Below are 18622 nucleotides of genomic sequence, written 5' to 3' on the forward strand. Positions count from 1 at the left end.
CCTAAATTAAAAAGTATAAGGATCAAGGCTGGAATAAAGAACCATTCATATATAAATGCTGGAAATAACCTACTTTTATTTTACATGATTGAAGACCAAAACACAAAACACCCCACCAAACCCTCCAAATCTAGCTCTTATTGCGATGTCCTAGTGTATGAGAGGTCCCCATGCCAAGAACATGAGAAGGGGTGGTTGTCAAAATAATGACCCTGTCTGCTTACTTCAAGAGCCCAACATCTAAGGCCTGATAATACAGAAATCAAAATTGTACTTATCAAAACTCATCAAACTGTATACACTTCAAATTTCTGCATTATATTTAAATTATACCTCAAATTAAGAAGCACATGGCAAAAAAGGGTAGAAAAAGGAAAAAAAAGAGTTCATTATTAAATCCTGTGGCTAAATGATTTTGTACCTGTTGTCCTCAACAGGGTCAAAAGCAAGAAACAATAGGCAAAGCTTACTTTTAAATAATGCTTCTGAGCTGCCTAAACAGACATTTCCCTTGGACCACTAAAGGGACTTCTTCAGTAAATGATGGTACCTCATACCCTCAACCCGATTTAAAAAAACTGCAGAGGATTCTTGGAGTGAAGAACAAGGTTGATTTTTCTTTCTTATTTTTTCCCATTATTTTTCAAATAATCTATAAACTAGTTTAACTTTTTCATCAATATGAAAATCATGCATACTCATCCTGGCAATCAAGGATTTAGCTCTCTGGGTTTAGGCAATTCATGGTGGAGGGGGAGGGTATTAGGTCCATTTATTTAAAATTGAGGCTGAAAAACAAATTAAAAAGTCCTCGTCCATCTGGAGATTTTAATATATTTATTTGAAAACCAAGTTCTGTGAAAGAGCACACTAAATAGTCATATATCTTCTCTTCACCAAAGACTTGGAGACAAGGTTCTTCGGGTCAGCGCGGAGGCAATGGTACATGCAGTGAGTAGCAGGTCTCAGCATGGATTTCTTCACAAGCATCTCCAATATGGGCCTGGACAATCTTCTTCAGATGAGCAATGAGAGCCTAAGGAAGGGGGGCGGGGGAAAAGCTAGGGTCATTCTTTGTTTAAAAGAAAAAAAATTTTTTTTACCACTAGCTGTTGAAGTCTAAAACTAGCCCCTAACCCTGCCTATGCAGTCCTAATATGCCAGTGTTCAATAGGACAGACTACAGTTCTTACACTCCTTCTAGACTGAATATTTTATCCTTTTGAAAAATGTAAGAATCCAATTTCTGGGGTGCTTGGCTGGCTCAGTTGGTAGAGCATGTGACTGGATCTCAGGAGTTTTGAGCCCCATTGGGTTTAGAGTTTGCTTAAAAAAAAATCCGATTTCTGGGGCGCCTGGGTGGCTCGGTCGCTAGGCATCTGCGTTTGGCTCGGGTCATGGTCCCAGGGTCCTGGGATCGAGCCCCACATCGGGCTCCCTGCTCCGCGGGAAGCCTGCTTCTCCCTTTCCCACTCCCCCTGCTTGTGTTCCCTCTCTTGCTGTGTCTCACTCTGTCAAATAAATAAATAAAATCTTTAAAAAAAAATAAATCCAATTTCTAACTAAAAACTTCTAAGCCATCTTGTAGTTGATTGCCTCGAAAGACTTATTAATCAGGAGATTTTTCAGTAAGGTAAGGGTGGTGAAAGGCTTGAGGGGGCTAATGTGAGCCTGTTCGTTCCACAGAGAGACTGAGTGCTTATGGTATTAATACCTCCATGTGCTGGTTGGGTAAAGCTTAGGAAACCATCAAAGGCCCAAAGATAATTTTTAAAGCAATTTTACATAGACAGGAAGTTAGTATAAATCTCCCTCTCTCAATCAAAGGTCCAAACACTTTTGGGAGCTTGAATATATTTTCCTACTAATGGTAGGGCCTCTGTCTTAATATTTATCTGAGATTTCTGTAAAAGCTTTCATTAATTGCTAGTCAGTGTGTAACACTCATGGTGCTAGATTTACAGCCTGGCATTTAAATGTATTTTTCTTTTGTCATAATGTAATAAATGATACTCTTCTTATTTTCTTTAAAGAGTAGAAGAAAAGACTAAATTCTTATTTGTCCGACAATGTATTTGTACTAGGGTAGAATGAGAAAACCTTCATTATATAGTTTATATGCATCTTCAAATAAGTGATTCAAAAAAATGGGGGAAAATAAGAACGAAAATTTCATGACATTAGATTATTCCAATTTTTTGCATCTAAAGACCTACTTCAACACTGTTAGAATACTGGCATCATGATCTCTTTCAACTGGACAAAGCTTTGTGTTATATAGTCTAAACTGACTCCGAAGTACCTTTAAGCACTGTGTCTTACACACATTAGATGTTTGATAACTTCAGTGAGTAAATGAATATTAAAGCTTTTAGTGCCAAAAGTATCACCAAAGGAAAGGGGGAGGGAGAGAGAGAAAGAGAGAGAGAGAGAGAGAAAGAGAGAGAGAGAGATGAATCAGTGATCCATGAACCAGTGCTGGCCGTAAACTGTAACTGATCTGTAATAAGGGGCTCACATCAAAGTGTAAATCAACTCTATCATGAGCAAACGGTCAGTTCAGTTGACTCTTTTTGGGGTGAGGGGGTAATCAAAGCTTTTTCAATGAAAGAAGCGTTGAACAGATTGACATTTTGGAGCAAGCTCCCTACCTCCTCGTGGACCTATGAGAATAGTTTTTGGCCATTCTGAACAGCACTGGTCAAACACTAGAGTGTAGAGAGAGAGTCAAAGGAGAAAGAAAAAGGAATTGGAGGTTATGTATGCTGAAGAAGTCAAAAAGAGGGGAAATTTTAATACCATGTAGGTAAATAGGGATTAAGCACAAAAGGAATGGAAAAAGTGACACGATGTCTCTGTCGGAAACATTTAAGATGTATTGACAAACAGATTTCCCTTGATACACAATTTTATTCTACACATACCTCTGGTCCTTAATCATCAATATATTCAAATGGTTCTGGAGGTTCTGGCTCTTGTTCTTCTTCCTCAATTTTTGGGCCATGGGCTGCCACAGGTTCTACCAGTTCTTCAATGTCTTCACTGGTATCCTTCAGGATGATTATGCCTCCAATGGAGAGCTGTGAACACAGAGCAAGGAATGAAGAAGCACAAATTCCACTCATATTTTTCAGACTGCTCCAGGGTCTAGAGGGCGTATTTGTTAAATGGTACCTTAAGACTACTTAAATGATCTGGAAGTAAAGAACTCGAATAGAACCTCACTTCACCAGACAAGAGCCAGGAAACCCATGCATGTGCGCCTGTGTGATGCTACACCCTGACAAACTGTTCAGCTGCAAGAAGCGGCTAATAAGATCTTCCTCTTCCATTCCTTCAGTTAGTGTGAGAACTAAACGAGGAAAGCAACAATCAACGTACATTACAAAGGATACAGAAAATTGTAATCTATATGGAGTATTTAAAAACTTAGCCCAGTGGCAGAACATATGGTACTCTTCTTTTTAGACGATGTGTCCCAGCTGAAGAGCAGTATTTCCAGCACTGCCGCGGTATGACTGTAGAGAGAAAGTTTACTGTCCAAATACGGCATTCTAATGCCTTGCTACTCAACACGTGCTCCTGGACCAGCTGCATCATTATCACCTGGAGGTTTGTTAGAAATGCAGAAAACATAGCCCAACCTAGATCTACAGAATCTGCATTTTAACAAGACCCACAGGTGATATGTATGCACATTAAAGTTTGAGAAGCACACTACTCTAATAGATACTTTAGTACTTGTGAGAAAACTATCATTTTGGATACAAAAGACAATCTACAAATGAAAAGCCAATTTCTTTCCAGCGATTTCAGAATGACAGAGTGAACAACATATATCACAGATACACTGAATGTTTTTCACTTTAATCTACAAATCCTTGCAATACAAGACGAGGACGTAGTAGATGGGAAACAAAAAAGTAGAGTGTAGGAGCATTTTATTAGCCCTCTCCCAAACATATCAGCAGACGTAAATTCACACACCAAACTATTCACCCATCTCTGTGTGCTAATCTTACTCTATTTGCTTGCCTGTGTCAAAGGAAATGGAAAGCTACTCTCTGTAATTAAATCAGTCAAGTGACAGGGCACATCTGGAAAAACATTATTTCTACCAAAGCAAATTACTGGGAAGGAAAAGAAGCACAACCACATTAGTAAGAGGATTCATATATATACAAAATAGCTCTGCAGTTCAACCTAATCTGATTTTTATTCATTGGAACTTTGCCCTGCCATGCTATAAAACTGGTGTGCCTTCATGAATTTCTGCACTATTTCCCTTCTCTCGACATACATACTCATACACATTATTTTCTAACTCTTCCCCTTAAAAAGTCTGCTTTCCTTGAAGAGAGCCATTTTATGAATGGACCCTGCCTTTACTACCAATATGCACCCAAGAACAATCATAGTACAAGGCCACTGTCCTAATCCTCCATGGTCTAAAAGTTTACCTGAGCCTTCTAAAGGACCAAATAAAGATGAATCGTCTACCAAACAAGAAAATACTTATGTTCACAATAAGGACTTCCTGTATTTTGGAAACAGATGGCTCTAGGTTATAACTGTACTATTTCATGCTCAACTGGAATGAAATAATCCAACACAAATCCTGCAATATATACAACATAAAGGAAGAGCCTTATAGCAACATGGTTTAGGTTTTTTATTATTTTTTTAAAAGATTTTATTTATTTACCTGACAGAGAGAGACATAGCAAGAGAGGGAACACAAGCAGGGTGAGTGGGAGAGGGAGAAGCAGGCTTCCCGCTGAGTGGGGAGCCCAATGTGGGGCTCGGATCCCAGGACCCTGGGATCATGACCTGAGCCGAAGGCAGACGCTTAACAACTGAGCCACCCAGGCGCCCTTTATTTTATTTTTTAAAAGTAATCTCTATACTCAACGTGGGGCTTGAACCTACAACCCTGAGATCCAGAGTTGCGCGATCTACTGACTGAGCCAGCCAGGCGCTCATGACCTTTTTACCACTGTAAAATGTTGTCTCCAGCAACAATTTTTCTTTTCTTTCTCTTTCTCTCTCTTTCTTTCTAAGATTTTATTTATTTGACAGACAGAGAGAGCACAAGCAGGGGGAGCTGCAGGCAGAGGGAGAGGGAGAAGCAGGCTCCCTGCTGAGCAGGGAGCCCAATGTGGGGCTCAATCCCAGGACCCCGGGATCATGACCTGAGCCGAAGGCAGATGCTTAAAGGACTGAGCCATCCAGGTGCCCCCCAAATTCTTCTTTTAATGTATATTTTGTCTGATGTTGGTATAGCTGCTCCAGCTTTTTTTTAGTTACTTGTTTACGTGGGATATCTTCCCAACCTTTTGCTTTTAATCTACTTCAATCCTTGAATCTAAAGTGTGTGTGTATTTTAAGATTTTATTTTTTTAAAAGATTTTTTATTTCTTTATATGCCAGAGAGAATGCACAAGCAGGGAGAGCTGTAGGCAGAGGGAGAAGCAGGCTCCCTGCTGAGCAAGGAGCCCGATGTGGGACTGGATCCTAGGACCCTGGGATTATGACCTGAGCTGAAGCCAGATGCTTAACTGACTGAGCCACCCAGGCATCCCTAAGATTTTACTTTCTAAGTAATCTCTACACCCAAGGTGGGGCTTGGACTTACAACCTTGAGATCAGCAGTTGCATGCTCTACGGACTGAGCCAGCCAGGTGTCACATAAAGTGTGTCTCTGGTAGAGAACATATAGTTGGATCATTTTCTTTTTTATCCATTTGGCTGATCTCTGCCCTTTAACTGGTACGGTTAGTCCATTTACATCTTATGTGATTAGGGGCCCCTGGCTGGCTCAGTTGGTAGAGCATGAGACTCTTGATCTTGGGGTCATGAGTTCTAGGCCCACATTGGCCCTAGTGGACACTTAAAAAAAAAAAAAAAAAAAAAGACATCTCATGTGATTACTAGGATTTGCTCCGGCCATTTTGCTGTTTTTTGTATGTCTTATATATTTTTGTTCCTCAATTCTTCCACTGCTGGCTTCTTTGGTATTAAACAGATATTTTCTAGTGTACTGAGTTTAATTTTCTTGTTTAAGTCACTTTTTGAGTTATTTTGTTGGGTGGTTCCATTTGGGGTTGCAATTAACAGCTTAATCTCACTGAAAAAGAGTAAATGAATTTCAATAGTATACAAAAACTACACTTCAATATACCGGTATTTCCCTACTCCTTTGTGTTATTGGACTGAACGTTTTTGTCTCTCCACCCTGCCATTCATATGTTGAAATCCTAACTCCGTGATAGTATTAGGATGTGGGCCTTTAGGAAGCAATTAAATCACCACGGTGAAGACCTCATTAGTAATGAAATCAGTGCCCTTATAAGGAGAGGCACGAAGAGAGCTAGTTTCCTTTCTCTCTGTCATATGAAGATACAATGAGAAGATGTAGGATGAGGGCCTTTACTAAGAACCCAATTATGCTGGTACCCTAATCTTGGACTTCTAGCCCCTAGAACTGTGAGAAATGTTTGTTGTTTAAGCCATTCAGTTTTAATGGTAGGTGGCAATCTGCTATAGCAGCCAGAACCTTGACATATTTAATGCATATTTTAACTTTACACTCTTATACAGTGTGTGTACATCAACTTATGATTGCTTTATGCACTTACCTTTTAAACCAGACAGAACAGTTACAAACAAAAATACATTTATACTATTCTTCATATAGAGATTTATTTGTACTAGAGAGCTTTCTCCAACGCTCTGGAGATTTATCCTCCTCTGTCAATATACCACTGTCCCATGAATTAATATCCCACTGGTATATAGCTAAGGGCCATCGATAACTTACTGGTTTGAAAGGCTGGTATCTACAGGTCTCTGGCATGGTCAGGACCTTAAGCTGGGCAGGCATAACTCGGGCTGGGTTATCCAATAACTGGAAGTTTGGCTCAGGTTCTTTTTTCTTCTCTTTTTCTTCCTTTTTTTCTGCTTCATCCTGGAAAATATTAAAAAATAGCCCAACAAAGGTTCACTTCTCTTCTATATCACTGAATAATGTTTGATAAGTTTACTGAGCAACTCTTAGGTACAAAAGTTAGCTAGGATTAGATATAATTAAAGTACAACCAAAGTCATACTAGACTCAAGAGGATGGAGAGAGTAACTGTGCTTAGGGGTGAGAATGCTATGTAACTTGGTTTTAAAAGGATGAGGTTTTTCTACCAAGAGAGACCAGAAAAAGAGGGTCTATTTAAATAAATGATATTCTCTTTGCTTGAAAGGGCCTTTTTTTCTCCCACCATCATCTCATTGTCTGAAAATTCTATACCGCCCTTCAAAACCCATTTTAGTTGTCATTTTCTCCAAGAACTCAAGTACCTTCCAATTAAAACTACAGGAGTCTCTGCTTGGAACAGGATACTTATTTAAGGGAAGCCAAGAGCAAGGTATGGTAATGTTCACTTAAGGAAGAATCTGGACCATGACAGAGATAGATATATCAACCCACATGACCACCAAATTATACCTACCACTTCCATTTTCTCCTCCTCTTTTTTCTCCTTTTCTTTCTCCTTCTTTTTAGCCTTGGCGGTAATAGATAACACAGCAGTGGAAACCTAGAAGAAGTGAACAGGGTAATTATAATCTCTTACTTACATACAAAGGTACAAGCCCAAAGAGAACTTGGTTCTACAATACTACTTTGTTTCCAGGCAGTAAATATCATAAAAAATCAAATCATTAGGGAATAAATGGGAAAAGCAAGCAGCACATTTATTCACATTATTTACTACTATGGTCCTCAGGTGACTCTTTAGTTCCTGGAGGCTGTATCCAATAATATTCTAATTTTTCTTTTTTTTTAATCTTAGCCTACCTTAAATGTGGATTCACTATCATGAGATTCTGGGATATTTGGTGCTACACCCTTTTTTACTTTATAGGGAAAGCACTAGAAAACATAAAAATTTCCTCCAAACCTGGTCATAAAGATATTCTTACTGAATTTGATGTCCTACAATTGTAATACACAGTGGGTAAGTGGTTGGCCTAGAACTACCCTTCCTGATGGGTCTCACTGAAATCGAGGATGAAAAAGACTTTGAAAGGCTGGTAGTATTGGTATAAAGCTGATTTTGTTTCTGACCCAAAAGCTGGGGGTTTGAAACAGAGCTGATGAAATGAGACGAGATGTTGCCAGAGGATAATCATCAACCACCACCCTCAAATTTGCTCAATTACATAAATATCCCCACTTACACACAAAGTTTATAGCAAATAATCAACAACTGGCTAATATGGAACACTACCTTGAGAGGAAAAAAAGCATTTTCTTAAATATAAGGTATCAGAAAGGATAATTTTACTGAGAAAACGTGCAGAGTAAGTGCAGCTCCCTGATTCACTATAGTTTGATGTAGCGCACGTGAGTGTTCTCATACACGGCTGACGGAGGAATATAAGTTGGTTATACTCATTTTGAAAGTAAATTTAGTTAATACCTATGAAAATAAATAATGTACATTACTTTTAATCAATCACATCTAATATCCTAACCTACAGATACACTTGTACAAGTTCATAAATATACGTGTATAAAGACTCTAATCTCATTTGTAACAGTGATTAATTAGAAATCACCTTAAAATGTCCATCAGATGAGGAACCAAGAAGACAAATAATGTTATATATACATAAAAGGATTGCCTGGGGCAAATATGAGATCCATATACATTGAAATTTTTAAAGATTATTATTTTTTGTTTAATTTTAGGTAGGCTCCATGCTCAATGTGGGGCTTGAACTCAGGACCCTGAGATCAAGAGTTGCACACCCTACTGACTGAATCAGCCAGACGCCCCTTAAAGATTAATTGTTAAAAGTAAAAACGGTAAGCTGCAGAACACTGTGTCAAAAATAATTCTATCTATGGTGTAAAAAGTATTGATATGTGTGGAGAAAACATTTGGAGGGGTTCAAATTATGATTCCTGCCACATGGGACTTGGATGACCAGGAAAGCAAAAGCGCTTTTACTTTACATTCTTGTGTAATGTTAGATTTTACCATAAGAGTACTACTTTGGGAAAATATCTAATTTAAAACACAAAAATATTTATTTATTTTTTTGTTAAAAGATTTTATTTATTTATTTGACAAAGAGAGACAGTGAGAGAGGGAACACAAGCAGGGGGAGTGGGAGAGGGAGAAGAAGCAGGTTTCCCGCGGAGCAGGGAGCCTGATGCGGGGCTCGATCCCAGGATCATGGGATCATGACCCGAGCTGAAGGCAGACGCTTAACGACTGAGCCACCCAGGGCCCCTAAAACATAAAAATACTTAAAACAAACCCAAGTAAAACACTAAGTAGCTTCTATATATAAGTATAAGTGCTGCTCAAGGGAACGAAGAACCTACCTTTTCCTTTTCTTTTTCTTTTGGTACTTCCAGAGGGGCAGGATATGCAAATGTGGATGGTTTACAGTTTGATTTATACTGAACTTTCGGCATCTGAAGAAATAAAAGAATTTTCCCCCTTACGTTAAAAAAACCCAAATCAAGATTTAAGAATTCTATGCTCTTATCAAGCATACAATACAAAGGAATGTCAGAAGTTTCAATCCAGGCTAAATGTTCTCTTACAGTACTCCCTTATAGGCATCCGTCTTCTTACACTGAACTTGTTTTGAAGTGCTTTACAGAACTACCTGCAGTTCCATACTTTCCTGAAGCTCTGTGCCTGTTCACAGGCACCCCTTGATCTCATCTTTACTGGACGTGTACCCTGTTTCAGTGGGTTAAGTCCCACTCATGGTGTAAGCCTCAGATCAACTGTTACCTCCTCTGTAAAGTGTTATTTGGCTACTTAACCTGCATACCTAACTTCCACGTACCCTCCTTATACCACTCCAACAATATATACAAGTCTGTACAGTTTCTATACCACATAATCCCTAACAAGAGTCTAACACGAGCCTAATGGAAAAAGTCAGCTTCACGTTACTTATTGACTAGGTGTTAACTTCACTAGTCTGAATTTTTCTCTATTTCCCCAATTTACACTGATAGAGAATGGTAATAGGCATCATATTCACTAGGATAAGGAATCTTGTCTTTTTCATCCCACTTTCCTTGTAAAGAATGGAAACAGATCAGAAAATTGTGTGTTAGAGGAAAAAGTCCCTAGAGATTATATAGGATGTTTAACCACAGTGTTAAAGGTTAGGGATTGGAAAACCTAAAGATTCTTATTTTGAAAGATAAAACTGCTCAATATTTATAAATGTGAGTAGTTTTATACTGAAACACTTCGGGATAAATGGCTGTATAGCTACACTGGAAAAAAAAAGTCAACTGGACGAAATACTCAGTCTTTATCAGCCATTTTCTGGCCCCCAATTTTTCCACTTTGAAATTTAATAGGACATTTTAACAGAAGTGATGACCAGATCTAAGAGTTGTTGAAGGTCAAAAGGCCTCTGAGAAGACAGAAGAACAGCTGAATCATCAGGCCACAGGACTGAGAAAGACCTAAGCACAAACCCCATTTAAAAAAAAAAAGGATGGTGTGATGACAGGGGATGTATCACCTTCAGTCCTTGAGTCATGTGACCAGTTTCTGTCAGATTCCTTGGCTCCTCAATGTTGGCCTCGTTTTCTGCCACTACCAGAGAGACATCCTCCCATTTTGCTTTTCCCTTTAGCAGTAATCCTTTCTTCCATCAAATGCTCTAGCATCACAAAACTGAAACATGGCCCTGTCTCAAACCTTCACTCCCTCCTAAGATTTAGTTCAGGTCACCTTTTTTCCTTGCCCAGCTTACTGCAATAGCATTCACTGTAATGGATTTCCAATGGTACCAGAATGTTGTTTCTAGAATGCAAATCTCATCATGTCATTTATCTGCATGAAATCCCTCAAAAGCTCCAAAGAATTTCAGTATTAAATAAAATTGATAAAGAGTGATCTATAAAGCTTTTTCATATTTTTGTATTTGCCCCCTCTCTTACCATTCCCTCTCAACTGATTCATCCAAGGTTACAGTTAGTAAGGTGATTTGATTTTCAAAACTTCCACTGACACACTCCACTCAACAAGGTCATGACTCAATTTAAAGGGGAAATACAATATTGGTGAGATGACAACTCATCTTTAAAATTTCACGAAAACTCTTGTGAGTGGGTGGTTAGGATAGAGTGAAGAAGATACACTTAAAACTAAGGTCTCACGAACATACCTTTAAGTCCTTGTTAAGGCCAATGACACAGGTAGGGGTATAAGCCAATGACAGAAAGTGTGAAAGAGGAAACCAGAACCAGAACTGGGTAAAGACAAGGACGCCAACTACAGAAGGCATATGGGTGTGCCCAGTCCTGGACTGCAAGGAGATTGTGACATTATGACCACCTGTAGAAAAAGGGAGAAACCATGAACATGAATCCAGTAGGGTAATAATAAAGATTTTTAAGTATTGCACTAGGGAAGCATTTGGTGATTATTTTAAGAATACAGTTCATAAAACCTGATACGGAGTAGCTGGAATCTGTTAGCCAGTGAACTATCTAGGGTCTCCAAAACTGGAAGCGCTGTATTTCTTTTTTAAATTTTATTTTATTATGTTATGTTAATCACCATACATTACATCATTAGTTTTTGATGTAGTGTTCCATGATTCATTGTTTGCGTATAACACCCAGTACTCCATTCAGTACATGCCCTCTTTAAAACCCATCACCAGGCTAACCCAGCCCCCTACCCCCCTTCCCCCCAAAACCCTCAGTTTGTTTCTCAGAGTCGACAGTCTCTCATGGTTCGTCTCCCCCTCTGATTTCCTCCCCTTCATTTTCCCCTTCCTACTATCTTCTTCTTCTTCTTCTTTTTTTAACATATAATGTATTGTTTGTTTCAGAGGTACAGGAAGTGATGTATTTTAATTGGAATCAGGGTAATCTAGACTTTTTTTCTATATAAGTAGGAATTTTCCAAAAAAGCCTAAAGGATATCAAAACTGAATGCTAAATTAAATATTAATCTATATTATACACTGGGGTTTTTAATGTGCTAACAAAAAATAAAATTTCAGTACACAACATATTTGCAAACAATAGCAAAGAGGCAAGAGGTAGATATTATTTGCTTAGTTTTACTCTTTCTGCTTTAGTTATCTGAATGTAGGCAGCTCCGACATTAACTAGCCTTGTGACCTTGGACAAATCACTTTACCTCTAAAAGTCTCTTTTCCCATTGGCAAAATGAGGGTTTGGACTTGAGCACTTGAACTAGAGCTCTACCACTATAACAAAAGAAAACCTTTAATATCTCCAATCTTTGATTCAACTGAAATTTTTTTTTGAGGAAGCACAGTATGTGAAACAATGAAATCAAAGTTAATTCCATTTAATCAGAAGTTGGGCTGCTGAGAGGCTGAATGGCTCAGCCTGTCTTGTTCATCCACTTCTTGCCACATCCCCTAGACTATCCCTTGACGGAGTACAGAGAAACACAGTCTGAAAACTAGTGAATAAGAACTAAGATGCAAGCATCAGTTAGACAACTGGATCTTTACTGGGCCCTAGAAAGGCTGAGATTCTAGGAGGCTATTTGGGGTTGCAAATTTGAATGCCTTTAGGAACCAGTCAGGCAAACGAATGAGAAAACCTGACTGGAAGCAGTGGGGAACTGAACCAACTGGAAAGTTCATGTCGTATTTAAAGAGGACATGTTACTAAGGGTGTAGGTCCAGAGTTACCAGGTAATTCTGTTTTTAAAAGTAGACTGTAATCTGGATTTTGTCCAAAATTTTGTTAGGCAGGCAAACATGTTAATATGTTTGGTCTCTATAACAGTGTTAGTATTGGACCCCAGAACTCTGAGACACCAGTCTTTTAGTTTATATAAGATACCCTATAAAGGGTACCTGGGTGGCTCAGTCAGTTAAGTGTCTGCCTCTGGCTCAGGTCATGATCCCAGGGTCCCGGGATCGAGTCCTGCATCAGGCTCCCTGCTCAGCAGGGAGTCTGCTTCTCCCTCTGTCCCACCGCCCCCCCCCCCGGCCCACTTGTGATCTCAAATAAATAAAATCTTTTTTTTTAAGATTTTATTTATTTGACAGAGAAACACAGCGAGAGAGGGAACACAAGCAGTGGGAGTGGGAGAGGGAGAAGCAGGCTTCCCGCCGAGCAGGGAGCCTGACGTGCGGCTTGATCCCAGGGTCCAGGGATCATGACCTAAGCCCAAGGCAGATGCTTAATAGCGACCGAGCCACCCAGGCGCCCCTCAAATAAATAAAATCTTAAAAAAAAAAAAAAGATACCCTATAAAAATGGAGCTTGTCTGCACCTAGTCACCCTCCTAATTTGAATTCCAATTCTGGATCCCTATTGCTCACATTTCACTTCTTTTAACCTCAGTCTTTCCCAGATGCTGCTACATCAGTCAGGAAGTGAGTACTACTTTTACTAAACTAAAAAAGCACTTTAATTTTTTGTAAGAATCAAATAATCTAGATTTTATTTGGAAAAAATCAGGTATCCTTTAGTTTTGTTTTTCCAGCAGAGATGAGTTATATGCATTTATTGTCTGCTTGTTGCTCTTAACCTCCACATTCACCAAATGATTACTATATATTGAGAATTTTGAACAAAATACTGAAAAGAGATCCCAAGGAGCCTCTAGCCTAGTGGAGACGACAAATAACTAGATAATTAAACTAGGGTATACAAGCATTATGCGATCGAAACCTGGGCACTAGTGAGGACATACACCTAAGCACGGCACCTAACCCAGGGTGAAGGCTGGGTAGGGCAGAGGAGAGGGGAAGGCTGCTCAGAGAACAGAGATACTTATTTTAAGTTTTGAAGCTGAATTCCCTTTATTTCAATGAAACCCATTTTCTTCCGACTTAGAAACTAAACTAGCCTTTTGTTCTAACAGTCTGAGATTTAATACAAAACAAGAAAGAGTTTATCCTGTTGGTAATGTTTACACAGTTTTACAAACTTCAATCATAAACCTTAATCTCTGGCTCTTCTCCCTGAAGAGACCAAATCATCAAGTGAATTCTCATAAACTTCAACTTCACTCATTCCTTTGAAGTTGCCCTCCAGAGTTCCTCCATTAACACTAACTTCTGCGAGCCAGACTGCAGTACTACATGTTTTTTCTAATGCAGTTGCAGCACAGTTTGTAGGAGGACAGGATACTGACAAAGTGAAAAGGGGTGAGAATAATTTTGCTTGTAATAGTGAAGACAAGAGTACAGAACTTTTATGTACTAAATAACACTAAAATAAGTAAGGCAACAAACATAATAAACAAAAAGAGAAACGGAAAGAAGCATCAAAACTTCACTGGTCTACGACAATTCAGAGATACAAAAGGCAGTGAAGGGAGAGAGGGGCTGAAAGAGGAAGGAAGGGAGGGAGAGAATGGACTTCTAGTAAAGATGGTAGAATAACGCTGAAACAGAGAAGTATCCTCCCCTAATTCTTCACAAATAACATAGCAGAAACCAGCAAAAAACTGTAGTTGTACTGAATGAACAAGTAAAGGGTTGTATATAAAACTACAAACTTCAAAAACTGGCAGCTAAAAGAAATAAATAGATTATGGAGTAGTAAAATGTCACTCCTAAGTCCTTTTTAAAAACCAATTACCCAAAGTAGCCAATCTCAGATGGCTACATACTGTATGATTCCAGCTGTATAATACTCTGGAAAGGGGAAAACTAAAGTTAGAGACAATAAAAAGATCAGTGGTTGCCAGGGGGTTGTGCGGAAGGAGGGAGAGATGAAAAGGTGGAACACAGATGATTTCTAGGGCAGTGAAACTATTGCCTATGATGTAATGGTGGATATATATTTATGCATTTGTCAAAACCCATAGAAAATGGACTTGAATGTAAACTAGGGACTGATGAAACCCAGCTAATTCAGTGTCAAGTTCTATGAACTATAGGCTCCACATTTTCTCCAGGAATAATTTTCCCCCAGAAAATTTCCCCAATAATTCCCTAAATAATTTCCCCAATTTCTACTATGTCATATAGTTAGAGCAGATAGTTACTTCATCAGATTTAGTTTAAATAGATAAATACATCTGGAAGATTTAACATTTACCTGCATCCAGTATGCCCTGCGCCAAAATAGCGCCAAACTTAGCCATAACATCATCATGTTTATCATTGATGACTTTGGAATACAGCTGTCTGAACTGATTCACCTGAAGGAACACGCAAAAGAATTATAGTCATATCAATATTCATTTGTGGTGTCATTTCAGACCAGGGAAAATAGATTGTTCAAATTATAATGAAACTTGAGCTCTGAAATTCACAACATTCAAAAAGAGAGAGATACAAACCAGACTTCAAGGCAGAAAAGTTCCATGGTTGAAATCATGGGTGTTATGACTTTTCTGGTGTGGGAGCACCAGTTCTGTTTTCAATCCTCATTCCACAGTGGATGATTCAGACTCATGGGAATGTTGAATGTGATTTCGTATCGCACCACTGTTAGTCAGTAGGCTTAAACAGTTATAAACACTGAGGCTTTCGTTGTACTGTGAATAACAGCTACTTTGCTTACCATCACTCTTATAGATTTCCTAGCAGGCATAATCCTTCAATTCTATCTTCAAGTAAACTACCCTTTACTGAAGACGTGTGAGGCATATTTTGGATTTAGTGTATATTCACATCAAGATTTTCATTACACACAGGTATTAATTTTTTGAGAACATGTCACAGTAATTACTCTTGTCAAAAAAACACACCAAAATGGAACATGTGCTAACTCACTTATGGTGGGATTATTAGTAATTTTTCTTTATTCCTTTCTGCATTCCTAAAACTAATATATATTACTTTTACAATTAGAAAATAAAATTTATAAAATACATGTTATCAATATATTTGTGATTGCTTTAAAACTGTTTGAGTGACAATAAGGGAACTGTTTTATGCTTCCTCCATGTCTTACACTTCTCTGTTTTCCCACCAGTGCTTTTCAAGTGGTAGGCACCCAGGAAGAAGTCTGCTTGTTCAAGAAGCACATAATCATGGAGCTCCCCAAATCTGCCCAAGCAGAAAATATTGAATTTTTGAGTTTCCTAATATAATGACCTTACTTGCATGACATATTCTTTCAGAATCTCTTCCCCTCTTCACTTGTCTTGGTCTTGGAGGCCATGCTGCACAGGGTAAGAACCAGACAACCCTGGCTTATAAATATCTCTGCTTCAATGAGCCGTTTAGGGAAGTTTTTAGCTTTTATGCGCTTCGGTCTCTTCCTCCCTATAGGGATTGTAGGACCTATCTTACACAGCTGCTGGAAGGATGACATGATGCAATATATATGTAATGTCATGTGTAAACAGCGTTTTATAGTTCAGTAAGCACGGCTATCCTACCATACCATGGCAGAACCCTACCAGTCCCCCTTGACTATTCTCTCTGCAACATAATACTGCTATAAAATGTGATGGGAAAACAATGAACTCACCCTGCCATTACCTAGCACATAACCATTAGTGAGCCATTTACTTCTCTAGGTCTTACTTTCTTTAACTATAAAACCAGCATGACTAGATCATCATAGAATTCCCTTCTAGTTTTAAAAATCCTAAGGTCTGATGCTTTTACTCTGGTTCAACAGGTCAAATTCCTTTGATTCTGAAATTATTTTAGATGAACACTTACATTACCTTATATAGGATGGAAATTTTATGTGCTTAAAGGTTTATGAAATATGTCATGAACTTATAAAAAGTAACATTGGACAAAGCACTGTATGTACATTATGAGGAAGAATTTAAATATAAAATCGTACCCAAAACAAAAGGAAATCAAACATTCAGTGAAACTGAAAGATGGATTAAAAAAAAAATCAATACAAATATGTAATAGTATTATCCCATTAAGTAGACTACTTCAAAGAGCTATTTCTTGTTTATCATTTAAAAATTCTTTTCCTCACATTTTACTACTTATGGAGCAGTAACAATTCTCATGTTTATGATTCTTCGTAAAGAATTATTATTTTAGTAGGTTAGGATAGTATCTTAAATTTGAAGGCAAGTTTGAAATCATGTACTCCCTGTACTTACGGATGGGAAACTGAAGTAAAATAGGTGAAATGACTGGCTTGTTTGTGATCAAGCAACTAACTGCAATCATGGTGAGGATCATGATTTCCTGGTTCAATTTCACTGTTATGAACAGTATGGTGACCCCATACAATTTGTGGGAGAAAAACATTTATTTCTCATTTTATATTACGATAGTCTCACAGAAAAGACAAATTCTAGGCAATTCTGTGATCCATGCATACATTCTGCTATACATGATTATCTAAAAATCTACCTTCTCCAAATTCATGCATTTTTAACATTCATATTTTTAAATTCTATACCTTATACTGCTGGGGGAGAAAAAACCACTTTCAGAAAAAAAATGGGGAGAAGGAAATAAAGTTCTTTGGGGTCATTTCTGTTGGTACTTATCAACTGGGTATGTTTCCTTTCAATTTTCTATTTTCCTGCATATAGAAATAAAGCAGCACATCAAGGATCAGTTTTGAAGTTGTCTTTCTTTTCTCTTTCTCTGACATTACATCTGCTCTTATGACTTCAACTATAGGTCTGTAACTTCTTCCATGAAATCCTTGAGGCCAGATAAATTTTGGAATTCAGAATTTACAAAGATAACATGGTCTATATACTATACATTATGCAATACTCTCAATGGAGCATGGGGAAAATAACCTATAATCAAATCCATATTTCAAAAAGCAGCTAAATGACAGAATATTAACACTAAATGGGATAAAGGCTATTAATGAGTTCATACTAGTTCAAGTTTTACAGCCAAATGAGTCCTTAAAAATAAACAAACCTCTCTTCAGAGCGTTTTGGATTTTAGAACTGCAGATAAAGGGCTATGGACTTATATAATTTCTTTGTGGTTAGTTCCCAAATCTCTACCTTCAGTTCTGACTTTTCTCCTTTGCTCTCATCTTATCTCCAGCTGACTTGCTATCATCTCCAACTCAACATGCCTAAAACAAAAATTCTCTTTATTCTTCTTTTAAGATATTGTCAATGTTATCATGATTTCCCCATTATCAATATACCAAATGATGTTTTTAGCTCCCTTCTCAGTTTTATGAGTATTATTTTGTTTATGGTAGTTGCTTGTAGCCCTTTTTTATATCATCACTGACATTGTTAGAATCCAAGTTTCTACCTTAAGGCAATAGTATGGTAATATAGGTTACCATTTATAAATGTGTTATGCTATGCTTATAATACAAAATTTCATTCTTATAATTTCATCTTATAGAAGTTCAAAGATTTCTCCATAGAAACACTTCTAGGTCACCATGATGGCTCACAAAAGCCTACTCTACTCACACTGTGATTTTAGAAATGCAAAAGCTTATCAAGCTTGGCCAAACATGATCCTACTGCCAAAAGAGTACCTGTCAGTTGTGGTTACTTACCCACAGCAGGTAACCTTAGGCCAGAAGATATTAGGCAAGGAGGAGCACCAGAGATTTTATTTTTACACTGTAATATTTTTATCTGATTCTATACATGATAATAATGTACATGTTCAAAAATGCTAAAGGTAGATTTCATTTAACAAGGAAAAC

At 37.9% G+C, this 18622-nt stretch overlaps 1 protein-coding gene across 2 annotated transcripts in view; it reads right to left on the reverse strand.

Annotated features, from left to right (window-relative positions):
- Nucleotides 1-820: 820 nt before the first annotated feature.
- The window catches only part of PSMD1 (proteasome 26S subunit, non-ATPase 1), an 89085-nt gene continuing 71283 nt past the window's right edge, over nt 821-18622 (reverse strand). The window contains exons 19-25 of one of the 2 annotated variants that reach the window (XM_025889791.2): nt 15089-15191; nt 11209-11378; nt 9389-9481; nt 7503-7589; nt 6821-6967; nt 2925-3080; nt 821-1036 (exon numbers count right to left, since the gene is read on the reverse strand). In XM_025889791.2, the coding sequence (XP_025745576.1) occupies nt 2934-3080; nt 6821-6967; nt 7503-7589; nt 9389-9481; nt 11209-11378; nt 15089-15191 (747 nt within the window). In that variant the 3' untranslated portion in view covers nt 821-1036; nt 2925-2933. Of the gene's footprint in view, nt 1037-2924; nt 3081-3136; nt 3519-6820; nt 6968-7502; nt 7590-9388; nt 9482-11208; nt 11379-15088; nt 15192-18622 lie in introns of those variants that run through there. The other variant, XM_073877391.1, reaches the window with a different exon arrangement.

Source organism: Callorhinus ursinus, unplaced genomic scaffold (assembly GCF_003265705.2).
Source record: "Callorhinus ursinus isolate GAN/ISIS: 27379988/994484 unplaced genomic scaffold, GSC_fseal_2.0 scaffold2, whole genome shotgun sequence".
In the NCBI taxonomy this organism is placed as follows: Eukaryota; Metazoa; Chordata; class Mammalia; order Carnivora; family Otariidae; genus Callorhinus; species Callorhinus ursinus.